Source organism: Rana temporaria, chromosome 5 (genome assembly GCF_905171775.1).
Source record: "Rana temporaria chromosome 5, aRanTem1.1, whole genome shotgun sequence".
In the NCBI taxonomy this organism is placed as follows: Eukaryota; Metazoa; Chordata; class Amphibia; order Anura; family Ranidae; genus Rana; species Rana temporaria.
In genome coordinates, this window is record NC_053493.1 from 322,593,428 (window position 1) to 322,609,395 (window position 15,968).

Here is a 15,968-nt window from a genome sequence, read left to right on the forward strand (position 1 = left end):
CTGAGAAGTTCATAAAGAGTGTTATAGATACTGTCTTGCAGTAGTGCTTAACTTTGTCTTAAGCTGGCCATACATGGATCGAAAATACAGTTCAGCAGGGATCAGCCAAGTTTGGATCTATGTATGGGCATGCTAGCTGTACAGAAGTTAATATAGCAATTGACTTCTGTACAACCAGTTTGTGGAAAAAAATTCCTGCCCGATCAGCGCCACCGGCTATAGCTGGCAGTGCTGACCAGTATATTCTGACAGTGGGGAAGCCTCCCCACTGTCAGAATATAATTTCTGAGCGGGAGTTATTCCCCAATTCACATCTAATGTGTGGATGGGGGAATCAAGTAATTCTTTTTTTTTTTTTTTTCATTTAACCCGCTGGTTAAAAAAAAAAAAAAATGCACTGCTTTACTAAGGGCTCCTTCACATGGGCACTGTCCACTATGTAAATAGATCCCCTGCTGATTCGGAGCCAAAGGAAATGAATGATCAATGCTTGTTCAGTTTGTGTCTGTTGGACATGGGCAGACCCATGATAGCTCTATGAGCTTGTGGATGTAAAGGGTCTCTGGTGTCCGTTTACATCAGGCTACATCCGATCGGTCACATTCAGGTTTGGAAAAATGGAATAGGACGCAGTTTTAAAAAGCGCTTTAAGAAGATGTTTTTTCAACACCTCACTGAACTTAACCCAAGAGTAACTACTGAACAGAAGAAAGGAGGGTTTCCTATTGTATGGATACACAAGTAGCACGCAGCAGCAAACAATTTCTCACAAATACAGAACTGTACGGTCATAAGATAATGATCGATACTACATGATATTTGAGGGGTTTACATAATAGGGAGTCAGGCCTCGTACACATGACCGAGGAACTCGTCGTAAATTAAACATCGTTTTCCTCGACGAGTTCCTTGTTAGGCTTGTCGAGAGTCTTGACAAGCTTTCTTTGGGTACACACTGTCAAGACAAAATCTCGTTGTTCTCAAACGCTGTGACGTACAACACGTACAACGGCACTATAAAGGGGAAGTTTAATTCCACTGGCGCCACCCTTGGGGCTGCTTTTGCTAATCTCATGTCACTGCGTGTTAAGTAAAAGTTTGGTGAGAGACGATTCGCGCTTTTCAGTCTGTTACAGCGTGACGAATGTGCTATCTCCATTACAAACCCTACTTTTACCGAAGGTACGCTCCCATCTCATACTTTATTCTGAGCATGCGCGGGTTTCTAAGTAAACACACGAATGTGTTTCTCGTCGAAAAACAGCCCAACGAGGAACACGACGAGGAAATTGAGACTCCCGACGAGAACTTGTTCTCTTTTTTTCTCATCGAGTTCCTCGACAGTTTCGATGAAAAACATACACACGACCGTTTTCCTCGGCAAAAAAGCTCTGCCACCAAGTTTCTTGATGGATTCTGTCGAGGAAAACGGTTGTGTGTACGAGGCCTCCGTCCTTTGTACCATTCGTTTAGCGATAAGTCACTTGTGGGCTAAAATTGCCTGTGTAACTCTAACCCATGCAGTGGAGTTGTGCGTCACCTACTTGTGTAGTGTGCGTGAACAGCATCACATAAAATGTTGTTTCAATTTCTCAGTTTTGGGTGGTGGGATGACACACCTACTGATTTCATACATCTCTCAGGGCCTCAGAGGATATGTATCACCATTAGATTTCCAGCCTACTCCTGAGACCACAGACATTACAAAGTTATACTAGGGAATCTGAAATCCCATGCTAATATCTCCTGCTGCATCCTCCATAATGCAGAACAAATGGAACTTCAGCAGATAACATGGTATCCCCCCTAGGTGAGCACAGCTAGGAACTTAGGGCCAGATTCACAGCCGAGATACGACGGAGTATCTCAGATACTCCGTCGTATCTCTCAGAGTATCTATGCGACTGATTCATAGAATCAGTTACGCATAGATAGCCCTTAGATCCGACAGGTGTAATTGTTTTACACTGTCGGATCTTAGGATGCAATACCGCGGCCGCCGCTGGGGGGAGTTCGCGTCATAAACCAGCGTCGGGTATGCAAATTAGTAGTTAAGGCGATCCACGATGGTTTTTCGCGTTCGCTACGTCGCTGCTAGTCTAGTTTCCCGTCGCAAAGTTAGTTGTCGTTTTAGGTGCCCTAACTTTACACAGCACACGTATGTGCTGTATAAAGTATGGCCGTCGTTCCCGCGTCGAAATTTTAAATTTTTTCCTTCTTGCGTAAGACGTCCGGGAATACGGAAGTACGCTACGCACGTCGCCGTTCGAAAAATGACGTCACTTTGCGCAAAGCACGGCGGGAAATTCAAAAGGGAGCATGCGCAGTAGGTCCGGTGCGGGAGCGCGCCTAATTTAAATGGCACACGCCCCTTTTAATTACACGGGCTTACGCCGGAGGCCGCCGGCGGAAGTTTTCTCGCAAGTTCTTTGTGAATCAGGCACTTGCGATGAAAACTTGCGGCGGTGTAACGTATCTACGATCTACGATACGTTACACCGCCGCGATTCTACGTGAATCTGGGCCTTAGTTACAGAGAGTTCACCGGCCCTTTTAAAGTTTTGATTGCCTTCTAGATGGATACCTATCACTTTGGCTGTGTTTTCAATGAAAGGTTTTTGTATTTAAAGTAATATTACCATCTGTTTTATTTTATTTTTTATTGAAGGGTTTTACATGAACATAGAGTAATGCACATAAAAAACAGTTATCAAATTTATCCATACAAAGAGCTCTAACAATGAGCGTGTTTTTGTAAGATTATATAAGATATATCAGGGTGTATACAGATATGAACAAATCAAATATAAAGCCATACTGGTAATTATGAAGACAGGGGTTCAATCCTTAATCCTCTAGACACCACCATCAGGTTCAAACTGTGTCGAAGATACATACCACCCCCCACCCTCTTCTCTTTTTTCAAAAGTGAAGTTTCTGGTTGTGAACTGTAAGAGCTCGTAGAATCCATATTAACCAAACAGCAAAAGTGAATCTGCACATCTTGTAACTCATCAGTTGTCATTTTGGGCGATAGCTGGGAGGAAGAGCTAAAGAAATGAAATGGGAAGGGGGTAAGGGACTCCATTCTCCTCTACTAGAAGGTGTTGGGCATGTGGGGTTTGATTCCTGTATTTAGACCGTTAGTTGGGCAAATGCATCTGTTGTTACAAAGTGGTGGCAACAGGACCAAATCTTGTTGAATTTGGATTGTGTCTCTTTCGCTTGGTGTATAAATTCCTCCATCTCTGCAGTTTTTGTTATCTGTCTAAGCTACTCTGTAATCGTAGGAGGGTTGGGATTATGCCAACGGCATGGTACGCACCTTTTCTTTGCGTTGATCATATTTATGGCTAAAGAGCGACCGTCTGTGTTTTCTTAAGCTTTTTTTCTTTGGCTTAAAATAAGGTCTAACATTATATCACCTCCAGCACAATACAGTGAGTTATAAAACTAGAAGAGTAAAAGTTCAACCTTTAAAAAGGCATTAACTCCAGGGAATAACTTTCCTCTCAAATCTTTACACCTCTGCTTTCAGAAATTGTTCTCTTGAAGAATATCAAATAAATCCTCAGCACTATTCCACATTTCCCTTCTTTCTTGGAAATTGCATTTCTACAGTTAAATTTGCATTGCGATAAAGAGGACATCTAAATTATAAGGCCATACATATTGGAGTCATGATGATTTGGCATAGAAACATCTAACCCCTGGTCAGTTCTTTATTCACCATAATTAATTTCTTCTCTTCTGTGTATTTCCAATAATTTTACTTTTACATTAGCATGGGGGACTGGTTTGGCGGATGGTACGTTTGTCTTTGGCACAGTCAGGCCACCACTGGTACTTTAAAGAATTTAGGTGTAGAAAACGAGTGAAAACTGTGATTCTAAATGCATAACAAACACGTTATACTTACCTGCTCTGTGCAATTGTTTTGCACAGAGCAGCCCCGATCCTCCAATTCGGGAATCCCCCACCAGCGCTCTGGGCTACTTCCCCTGCCGAGTGCCAAATAGCAAGCTGCTTGCTCTGGGGGCACTTATGTTTGCTCACTTCTGAGCCAGCTGTGTTAGTCCATTGACACAGGGGCCCAGATTCCCGTATCTATGCGGCGGCGTAACGTATCCGATTTAGGTTACGCCGACGCAACTTACACGGGCAAGTGCTGTATTCTCAAAGCACTTGCTCTGTAAGTTGCGGCGGCGTAGCGTAAATCACCCGGCAGAATTCAAATTCGGCCGGGTAGGGGGCGTGTATCATTTAAATTAAGCGCGTCCCCGCGCTGAATGAACGGCGCATGCGCCATCCGTAAAATATCCTGGTGTGCATTGCTCCAAATGACGTCGCAAGGACGTCATTGGTTTCGACGCGAACGTAAATGACGTCCAGCCCCATTCACGGACGACTTATGCAAACGACGTAACTTTTTTAAATTTTGACGCGGGAACGACGCCCATACTTAACATCGGCTGCACCTCATATAACATGGGCAACATTACCCTGGGAAAAGACTAACGTAAACTTTGTAACTTTACTGTCTCGGCCGCGCGTACGTTCGGGAATTCGCCTATCTAGCTAATTTGCATACTCGACGCAGAATTCGACAGAAGCGCCACCTAGCGGGCAAACAAAAAATTGCAGTTTAGATCCGACGGCGTAAGAGACTTACGCCTGTCGGATCTAATGGATATCTATACGTAACTGATTCTAAGAATCAGTCACATAGATACGAAGGCTCATATTAGGACTTACGACGGCATACATGGCGCTGTGCCGTCGTAAGTCCTATGAGAATCTGGGCCACAGAGTGCAGCTTGACCTACGCCCCCTGCTCTCTCCTCACTGTCTGTGATTGACAGCAGCAGGAGCCAGTGGCTCCCACTGCTGCCTCTCTGTCCAATGAAGAAAGAGAGAGAGCGAGCCTAGAGAGCTGCTGTTCTCATGCACATCGCTGGTTCGAGTTTGGGCTCAGTTAAGTATTTGGGGGGGTTGGGGGGACAGCTGCATGCAGGAGGTTTTTTACCTTAATGCATAGAATGCGTGAATAGAATGCGTGAAGGTACCTTGGGATATGTCGTCCTTAGTTTAGACAGCTCCCTTTCCTTAATCTCTAAACCAGCCTACTTAACCACAGTTCCAAGGAACCATAGCTGAAATTCGAGCCATAATCGAAGGAGTAGGGTAGAAAATAGTTGACTTAACAGAAACTGCATCCAATCAGGTGCAGTCACTGTTCAGGAATTTAGACAGCTGCTTTTTGAATACAACAGTTGGCAGTGCAGATTTCTCCATCCTCGCTGTTTAGCATGAATGGGGAAATCAAGAGTTTACTCTAATTCAGTCCAGTCAGTTTACACGGCTAAATAAGAGAAAGCATAGTATGGCTATAGTTTAGAAGGTTCATCTCCATTATGAAAAGGTCCTTCTCCCCCAACTACCAGTGTAAGTTGGCACATCACTGACCATCAATGTAGAGGGGCACTTTTTCACTGACTGTCTATGTAAGCAGGTATTACTTTACTGCATTGTCTGCATTTATTTTTTTAGCCCTTATTATTATTATTATTATTTGATTTATGTCATTATTATATTATTTAAAATAATTTTGTCATATAGAGCATCCCTGAGTGTCGGACATGCAAAGTATGACACATTCCTTATTCTTTTAATTATCCTTATATCTACAGCATAATGTTCACGCTAATTTAGTGTGAACTGTAGTAAAAGTAATTATTAGCAAGGGATCCCTGAGAGCTGAAAATTATTGAAAGAGTTTCTAAGTGTTAAAGAGGTTTCTGACATAAACTATCATCATTACTTTAATATACACCCCAAAACCTGACCAATAGTCCATCTCTTTTAACTCATAACTTTCCTCCTTACACATAACTAAACTATTACATTAACTGTCATCCAATACTTTACTGACAGAGCAATTGTCCCATACCGCTCAACCAATCCTAACACTTCCCGCATCAAAGTTATCAGTCTTCTTTTCTTCATTGACAGATGTCAAATGTTATTACTGTGCATTTCTGTTTCAACACTGTTTGTTTGTGCTCATTGTTCATATCTTCTAAAGCTAGGGTACATGGCTGTAATAAAGGTCTCGGTAATTATTGTACAAAACGTTTTTTAGTATATGTATTTATTGACAGGACAGTAAATGGTGCTGTAATAGGACTGAGATTACTTATTTGTGTTGGGGTTTGGGCTTTTAAAGTGTTTGTAAGGGCAGAAGGTTTTTTGCCTAATGCATTCTATGCATGAAGGTAGCAAACCTTCTGTGTGCAGCAGCACCCCCTCCCCCCCCCCCAGCCCATTAGCTACCTGAGCCCCATCTTGATCCAGCAATGTACACAAGAGCCTTGGCTTTTTCTGGTATCTCCCTTCTCATTGACCAAGACAGCAATGGGAGCCAGTGGCTTCTGCTGCTGTCAATTACAGCCAGTGAGCCAATGAGGAGAGAGCAGGGGTGGGGCCAAGCAGCTCTGTTTAGATAGACAGGTGCCCCCATAGAAAGCGACAGTATGGAGGGGCCAGGAGCACTGGTGAGGATCAAGGCTGCTCTGTGCATTACCATTGCACAGTGCAGGTTCGTATAACATGTTTGGTATTTAGAAAAAAATATGTCTTTACAATCACTTTAACTGTTCTTTTGCTCGACCTTTGGTGGCTCAGCTGGTAGTTTATTTTTTTCCAATTTAGCTTGTATACATGTCTTTGCACAGCGCTAATATAATGTGTTTACACCTAATATCTACAACTGTAATTGTCAACAGTTATGTTGAATGCTTTGTATTTAATCTGCTAAAATATTAAAACTTTAAAAATGTATGTACTTTTTTAAAGCTCAACTCTGGGCAAAAAAAAGTTTTCCCATGCAGTAGGGTTGTGCCTGCACTTCATGGTCAACTGCTCGTTTTGTCTAGGGGAGAGAAGAGAATGTTTATACCCACCTGATCCTTCGTTCCACTGGAAAACAACTCTCTCCCGCCCCCCCACCACCACCACAGTCCAGCAGTGGACTGTTCTTGGTCTATGGAGCCTCCTATGGGCTTTATGATGTCAGGAAGAGACCACACTTCAAGGCTGTTGGAGTGCAGGGGTGTTGGACTGGTGTTGTGCTGGGAGGATCGAAGGATTAGATAAGTAAATCTCCTTTCTTCTCTCGCCTAGACAAAAATAAGCAGTCAATCCGTGCAGTGTGGGCATTGCCCCTCTGTATTGGAAAACGTTGTTTTTTGGCTGGAAATTAGATTTAAAGTGGATGTAAACCCTCACATATACCCAGTAAAGTAAACAGCCTCATATGATACACAGGGATGAAACAAATCTCCCTACATAAGTTTGGCATGTATATCTGCTATTTTCAGCTTTCAACACTCTTTAGAAAGTGCAGATCATGATAGAAATCTTGTTTTCTCTTCCAGTAGTGGTTGTGGAGTTTGAGCTTACACTGTGCGAGAGCTGATTGGAGGAAAGGACCCCCCCTCCACATCTCTCTGCTAATCTACCTCTAAGCTCCCTCCCCGGCACAAATATTTAGCTGCTGTTATCTTGTGTGTCTGGCCCCGTACACACGACCAGTTTCCTCGGCAGAATTCAGCTTCCGACCGAGTTTCTGGCTGAATTCTGCCGAGGAAACTGGTCGTGTGTACACTTTCGGCCGAGGAAGCCGACGAGGACCTCGGCGAGGAAATAGAGAACATGTTCTCTATTTCCTCGTTGTTCTATGGGAGCTCTCGTCCCGCCGAGCTCCTCGGCGGCTTCAGGGCTGAACTGGCCGAGGAACTCGATGTGTTTGGCATGTCGAGTTCCTCGGCCGTGTGTACGAGGCCTCTGAGAACTTGTCAAAAGTTATCATGCTGATAACAGAGGAATGGATCACCAGAGAGAAATTGCACTCAGAGCTTTGGAGACAGTAAGTAAACACTGCAGATATATGTTCCCTGGTCAGATTTCATGAATCGGGTTTACAACCACTTTAAGAAAATGGATACAGTGTGCTATTGAGGAGAGAAGTTCCTTGACATTTCAAACCAAGTGCAACTGTGAGTCAAGTTTCACATTGGTTACTTAGTCTAAGCCATCCCTGTTTGAATAAAAAAGGAACCATTTAGCACCCGCTTTCAAATGTTTGCTTGTTATGAAATGTGGACCAATAAACTTTATGTGCAGGATTGTTTATTAGTCCCAGTCCCAGAATTTACTGTGGTAACACAAGCTGTTATTTTCTGTCTTTGTGCAGGATTCTGGTAAGCTTTGGCTTTGATGAAATGGCAATTGTAAGATTTAGCACTAACAATATGGGCGATGGTTTAGTACAATCGAGAAAATATTGGTGGTTGCTGAAATCTATTGCGCTGTGACCATCAAACATATTTCAAAATGAGCTGATAAGCTATTCTAGTCTCAGTTGGAAATGAGTTTGAAGCAGCATTGCCAGTGAGATAAGAAATTCAGTAAGACCCACAGGACTTCATACTCCAGATGTCTAATTTATATTCAGGATAATCTCACAGAGGGAGATCCCAGATTGCAGTCCCTATTACAACAGATATAGCATATGTTTTATTCCTGACCCCAGATATAAAATGAGCATCAGATTATACTAATCATGTTGGCACACCAAGATTTTTCTGAAGAACCTAAGGTTAACTATGTATTTCATCATCTGTTCTTAAAAGGGAAGCTCCCTTTTCCACTGTTCCTTTCTTCTGTTCTATGTATGGAAGAAAAGCGAATGCCTCCTTGGAACTTCCAAATCAGAGGCAATCAAGAGCTAGTAAAACAGTTTACAGAAGTGGAGTACTCAAGCTGTCAAAAGTCTCTCTTACACATATCAATAGAATTTATTTAATTCACTATTGTAGTAAATTACAAAGTAGATGGCAAGCACTTTTACATCCAGAAACCCATTCATTTTGATCAAATTCCTAAATATAAATATTACCAGGACTACGTTACAGATACCCGAAGATGATTTTTACTTTCAATATGTTTATTGATATTTAACAGAGAAAGAAGAACATACAATAACAATCTGGTCTTCAGCCTACAAAGCCTGCTTTTACAGTAAGGCCTCGTACACACGACCGTTTTCCTCGACAGAATCCATCAAGAAACTTGGTGGGAGAGCTTTTTTTCCGAGAAAAACGGTCGTGTGTATGTTTTTCATCGAGGAAACTGTTAAGGAACTCGACGAGAAAAAGTTCCCTTTTTCCTCGACGGGAGTCTCAATTTCCTCGTCATGTTTCTCGTTGGGCTGGTTTTCGACGAGAAACACGTTCGTGTATGCTAAGAAACCCGCGCATGCTCAGAATAAAGTATGAGACGGGAGCACACCTTCGGTAAAAGTAGCGTTTGTAATGGAGATAGCACATTTGTCACGCTGTAACAGTCTGAAAAGTGCAAATTGTCTCTTACCAAACTTTTACTTAACACACAGTAACATGAGAATAGCAAAAGCAGTCCCAAGGGTTGTGCCAGTGGAATCGAACTTCCCCTGCCGTTGTATGTGTTGTACGTCACCGCGTTTGAGAACGAGGAGATTTGGTCTTGACAGTGTGTACGCAAAGAAAGCTTGTCAAGTTTCCTCGGTCGTGTGTACGAGGCCTTACAGATCAAAAGAGAACATTAACAACAAAATTGCAACATTAGTGCGCCATAAAGATTGTAGGTTGTGTCTCAGATCAGCAGATTCAGGTTAGGTGACTCCCTGGGACCTTAGTTGCATAGCATTAGGATCCGAGAATATTCCCCCTTCTCCAGGGGGTTGTCCCATGGATTCACCCCGAGAGCTTCTGGTGTCCCATGCTAAAAGATTCTCTTGGGACCAGTAGGGGGGATCCACCTACCCAGCCCGGAAAGGCCTAGCCCACCACCCAATTGGGATCACACTGTGGCAGAACCCGACCCCTCCACGGCTTTGTGGCTCACCCCCCCAGGATTGCTAGCGGCTGGCTGAGGAACCAGCCTGGATCACCGCAGTATCATAAATCTTGGACGAAGATGATTTTTAATTGTAGTAAATGAAAAAAAGTTGTAAATAAAAAAAGCAGTATCAGAATTTTTTAGGCATATCTAAATCTATATCATTTTTTTTTTCATTTTGAATGGAGTAGCGAAGGGTTAAAATTTGTATTTATTTTATTTTTTATTTGTTTATTTATTTTTGCTGTTTGTTTCATTCCCTTCACCCTCTGCCATGTAGACTCAATAGGAAGTGAGAGGAGGAGCGTTTCACACATGGGAAGGCTGTCCACAAGGTTTAGGAGTGTGTCTATGGAAATGGTTGACCATTCTTTTAGAAGCTCTTTTTGTGAGGTCAGGCACTGATGTGTACGAGAAGGCCTGGCTCGCAGTCTCTACTCTAATTTCTCCCAAAGATGTTCTATTGGGTTGAGGTCAGGACTGTGAAATCAAGTTCCTCCACCCCAAACTCGCTCATCCATGTCTTTATGTACTTTTCTTTGTGCACTGGTGCGCAGTCATGTTGGAACAGGAAGGGGCCATCCCCAAACTGTTCACGCAAAGTTGGGAGCATGAAATTGAGCCTGATGCGTCTACAGCCCTCCCAACTGTCTATGTTAGGAGGATCAGCCGATTTATATGGCAGTGAAGGGCACAGCGTTCGATGTTTCAGCTGGAAAAGACTTCTATGGGAAGGGAGCTCCATACAATGCACTGGCAGGAAAAGACGCCAGTCGGGGTGTTGCCAAAATGTCTCTGGATCCAGAAGACCTCACCTATGACACGACCGGCCTTACTGAGGAGCAGCTAAAGTCTTTGGATGATATATTTGAGAGCGTGTACAAGAAAAAGTACCCCATTGTTGGCTACACCGCCAGACGGATCCTGAACGATGATGGGAGCCCCAATTCAAACTTCAAGCCTGAGGCTCAGCCACATTTTGCTATCAAAGATGAATTTTGATGTAACATTTTCATTGGGCAATCAGATAACCAGAAAGAAAACTTATTATGGGGAACTTTTGTTTCTCTTGTGAAGGTTTTTACAGCAAGCAATCTTTTCTAACCTTAAACTGAGATGTGTTTCTTAAAAAAAAAAAAATTGTAAAAAGAATTCTTGGTATGCTGACGCCTTAAGAGTTCCCTTCACTGGAACTAAAGGGCCGAGCCCAACCCCTGAAAAACAACCCCACATCATAATCCCCTCTCCACCAAATGATTTGAAGGGGTGTCCCAATACTTTGGAATGAATTAGAGTGGAGACTGAGAGCCAGGCCTTCTCTCCAACATCAGGGCCTGACCTCACAAATGCGCTTCTGTCAAACATTCCCATAGACACACTCCTAAACTTTGTGTACAGCCTTTCCAGAAGAGTTGAAGCTGTTATAGCTGCAAAGAGTGGGCCAACTCAATACTGAACCCTACGGATTAGGGTGCCATTAAAGCTTGTGTGTATGTGTAAAGGCAGGCGTTCAAATACTTTTGACAATATAGTGTGTGTGTGTATATATATATATATATATATATATGTATATAAATTGTATTAATAATAATACTAATAATAATTAATAATAATACTAACTAATAATTTGTTGTGAGTTTCTCATCAATCTGTCTTCTTTTTGATAAAACTAGAAGATAAATTGAGCTTTCATCCAGATATGTATGTAACATTTTTTTTCTTAAATTTTGAGTTTACCAAGATCTTATCAAGAGTATCGATCGTTAATAGTACATACATTTCTTTTATTTCAGGTATTTCCATACTATATACTTAGGGATCCGCAGCAGGAGAAGTGGAGACAATGACAGATGGAGGTTCTACTGGAAGATGGTATACGAGTATGCAGATGTGAGTATGCTGCATTTGCTCGCCACATTTCTAGAGAGCGCTCCACAGCTTGTCCTGCAGCTCTGCATTGTCATACAGACTCGGAGCTTACAGGCTGTTCAAGGTAAGAAAAATGTTCTTTTATGTTTGAAATGTCACCACATCACACCGCATCACCACAGTATTAGATTCGATTTGTGTAGCGTCTAATCTTCCAGTAATATCAAATCTCAAAGCTTCTAAATCTTCTAATGCCGCATACACACGATCGGTTTGTCTGATGAAAACTGTCTGATGGACCGTTTTCATCAGACTAAACCGATCGTGTGCGGGCCCTATCGGTTATTTATCCATCGGTTAAAAAATTAGGAACTTGTTTTAAAATTATCTGATGGATAAAAAACCTATAGAAAAAAACGATCGTCTGTAGGTATGTCCATCGGTTAAAAATCCACGCATGCTCAGAATCAAGTCGACGCATGCTTGGAAGCATTGAACTTCATTTTTTTCAGCACGTCGTGTTTTATGTCACCGCGTTCTGACACAATCGTTTTTTTAACTGATGGTGTGTAGGCACGACTGATCATCAGTCAGCTTCATCGGATAACTGATGGAAAAATCCATCAGACCGTTTTCATCGGATTGACCAATCGTGTGTACCTTTAAAAGGTGATTACCTTTAAAATCTCTTTATAATCTGTCCTCCAAGGTTGGTGCTGTCTAAGTTGAATAAGTGTACTTGAACTGATTCCAAACCTTTCAGGCCTCGTACACACGACAGAGAAACTCGACGTGCTTGGCACGTCGAGTTCCTCGTCTCGTTTTGGGATGAAGCCGCCGAAGAGCTCGGCGGGCCGCCTTCTCCTATAGAACAACGCGGCCAACGAGAAAATAGAGAACATGTTCTCTATTTTCTCGTCGAGCTCCTCGGCGGCTCCATCGAGCCAAAACTGTACAGACGACAGAGATTCTCGGCAGAATCCGGGTTTTGACCGAGTTTCTCGGCGAATTCTGCCGAGAATCTCTGTCGTGTGTATGAGGCCATACACTACTCATGGCCAGCAGATCTACTATGAATGAAGCTTTTGTACAGTAGTTGTGGACTTCATACATACATCATTGCAATACAGTTTCAATTGTGTTAGTGCTTATGTGCAAATCATAGAATTGTACTTTGCTCTGTGCCTAATAACAGAGTCAACAAAACTGCAATTGTGAAAAAAGTGAGTTATTCCTAGTTAAATTGTATATTACTTTAGTGAATATTTGTAGTGCTATTACAATAAGAAAATCACTAAATTAATAAAAAAATATTTTTTATTTCTAAATAATTTAAATTTTTAATTTTGATTTTAATAATTTTAATGGCTTTAAAAAAAATGACACAGATTATTACAATTATGACTCATCTTAGTTCCCAAATGGGCAAACAAATTTTGGATATCATAATGTTGATAATTTATTTATTCCGACTTACCGTATTTTCCGGCGTATAAGACGACTTTTTGGATGCAAAAAAAATGCATCCAAAGTCGGGGGTCGTCTTATACGCCGGTGACAGTCTCCGTCTGCTACGGGCGTCCAAGATTTGAAAGCCGCGCCTTCTTCTCAGACTGTCCTGTGATAGGCGGAACACAAATTTTCCCAGCAGCGCCTTTGTTCTGTGTTCCTCCTATCACGGATGCCTTCTCATCCTCGGATGAGAGGACATCCGTGATAGGCGGAACACAGAACAGAGGCTCTGCTGGGAAAATTTAAATTAGGCGCGCTCCCACGCCGGACGTACTGCGCATGCTCCCGACGTCATTTTCCCGACGTGCTTTGCACGGTTTTACGTTGCGCCGGGTTTTGAGAATCGTAAAAAAAAAAATACGAGTTGTGGCGGGAAAATTTTTTTTTTGAAAAAAAACAAAACAGCGACGCGGGATAGAAGGGTCTACTTTTACAAGGCCTAAACAGTTTAGGCCTTGTAAAAGTAGCCCTAATATTGCGACGGCAAACTAATACTTACGGAGAAAAAACGAAGCGTAAAAGCTTTGTGGATCTCCGTAAGTGCTAATTTGCATACCCGAAGCGGCATTTCGACGAGAATTGCCCCCAGCGGCGGCTGCGGTACTGCATCCTAAGATCCGACAGTGTAAGTCCCTTACACATGTCGGATCTTCTCCCTATCTATGTGAAACTGATTCTGTGGATCAGTTCCATAGATAGAAACAGGGATACGACGGCGTATCAGTAGATACGCCGGCATATCCCTTTTGTGGATCTGGCCCTAGGTTTTTAGAACAATATCTTACTACATAGCTGCATTTGGGTAGCTATTTTCTTATTCCAATAGTCTGACTTAGCTTTAGTTGCAAATAGTAATATGACATTATATATGTATTTGTATTCAGTATTATGTTGTTAGAATTTAGAATAGTGGTGATTTTCAAAAGGTTTACATGTAACTACCCAGCATTCCTGGCTTCAGTATTGTGTTGACAAATTACTGTCATGGAATAAAGTGGATGAGCATTCATTTGCTGCTGTTGAAGATCTAATAAACATGAAATGATTCCAATTGTTTCCTGCCAAAAGAATATTATCATTCCAAATACTGATCAGCATTTGTTCATCATACATTTCTTAATTGAAGATTCTCAGTGAAGACCATCTTGGGAGTTTATTTTAATCAGAGTGTTTTGTGAAAGCTCCATTCAATGCCCTATGAACAATGATAATTTTCATTGAAAAAATGCATTTCCTTTATCTTACCGTGAAACTAACACAAAGAGTTAAGTATACAACTTGTTAGTTTAGCAAACAAAATGGTAGTGCCATTATAAACATATACGACTGATGATGCATTTTCTTTGGCCAGCTGGAACTAGTTTTATTTTCATCCCACTCTATTCATCAGATCCAGCTAAAGCATAAATAGGGGGTGATTTTCTAAAGGCAAAGGCCTCGTACACACGACCGAGGAACTCGACAAGCTTGCTTTTCGTACACACGGTCAAGACCAAATCTCCTCGTTCTCAAACGCGGTGACGTACAACACATACAACGGCAGGGGAAGTTCGATTCCACTGGCACAACCCTTGGGGCTGCTTTTGCTAATCTCATGTTACTGCGTGTTAAGTAAAAGTTTGGTAAGAGACAATTTGCACTTTTCAGACTGTTACAGCGTGGCAAATGTGCTATCTCCATTACAAACGCTACTTTTACCGAAGGTGCGCTCCCGTCTCATACTTTATTCTGAGCATGCGCGGGTTTCTAAGCATACACACGAACGTGTTTCTCGTCGAAAACCAGCCCAACGAGGAACACGACGAGGAAATTGAGACTCCCGACGAGGAAAAAGAGAACTTGTTCTCTTTTTTTCTCGTCGAGTTCCTCGACAGTTTTCTCGATGAAGAACATACACACGACCGGCAAAAAAGCTCTCCCACCAAGTTTCTTGATGGATTCTGTCGAGGAAAACGGTCCTGTGTACAAGGCCAAACAGTTAATTTTGCAAGAAAAATTGCCCCAGAGCCTAGTGCATGAAGTGAAGTCCTGCTGACTTTCATCATCCAATCATGTACAAGCAAAAATGCAGTTTTTTTATTTTCCTTGCACATGAATGGGGTATTCCTTGCAAAGTAAAATTTGGCCACATTCACTAGGCTTTGGGGCAAATTCCTGTGCAAAGGGCAAACTCCCTTGCAAAATTAACAGCCTATTTACCTTTAGTACATCAACCCCAGTTATAGGTTACAGTGGAGCTGCATTGCGTTGCTTTAGAATAAAATTAAACCTCTATAAAATGTAATAGTTGAATCTTTGGATACTGAGTTGGCATTGTCAATTGTACCATTGTAGCACTAATGTCCCAGGTTATAATGCAGCATTTTCAGTCTACTCCTTCGTGTGTTAATTGCCCTCATATTGACTGTATTGTTGTATTTATAGAAACCAGAAAGTGAATCTAATGTGCAATTATGACTGTGAGCAATATAAAGTATGGGCTGACATGACAAACAAGGGTGTACCAAAATTTTTTTTTAGAGCAGTGGTTCTCAACCTGGGGGTCGGGACCCCCTTGGGGGTCAAATGACTATTTGCCAGGGGTCACCGAATCCTGGGCTGTCCCTCAAACCCGCAGCACTCTCAGCCTTTTCGCAGCCATCCAGCAG

At 42.2% G+C, this 15,968-nt stretch overlaps 2 protein-coding genes across 2 annotated transcripts in view; both read left to right on the plus strand.

Moving 5' to 3' along the window:
* Nucleotides 1-15,968, plus strand: part of XKR4 (XK related 4) — a 394,969-nt gene that overhangs the window by 284,059 nt on the left and 94,942 nt on the right. The window contains exon 2 of the mRNA XM_040354210.1: nucleotides 11,733-11,932. Coding sequence (XP_040210144.1) covers nucleotides 11,733-11,932 — 200 coding nt within the window. The remainder of the gene's footprint in view (nucleotides 1-11,732; nucleotides 11,933-15,968) is intronic.
* LOC120939673 (neudesin-like) lies at nucleotides 3,786-10,982 on the plus strand. The gene is made up of 3 exons (XM_040352009.1): nucleotides 3,786-3,808; nucleotides 8,255-8,291; nucleotides 10,600-10,982. The coding sequence occupies exons 1-3, from the start codon at nucleotides 3,786-3,788 to the stop codon at nucleotides 10,939-10,941; spliced, it is 402 nt and encodes a 133-aa protein (XP_040207943.1). The 3' UTR covers nucleotides 10,942-10,982.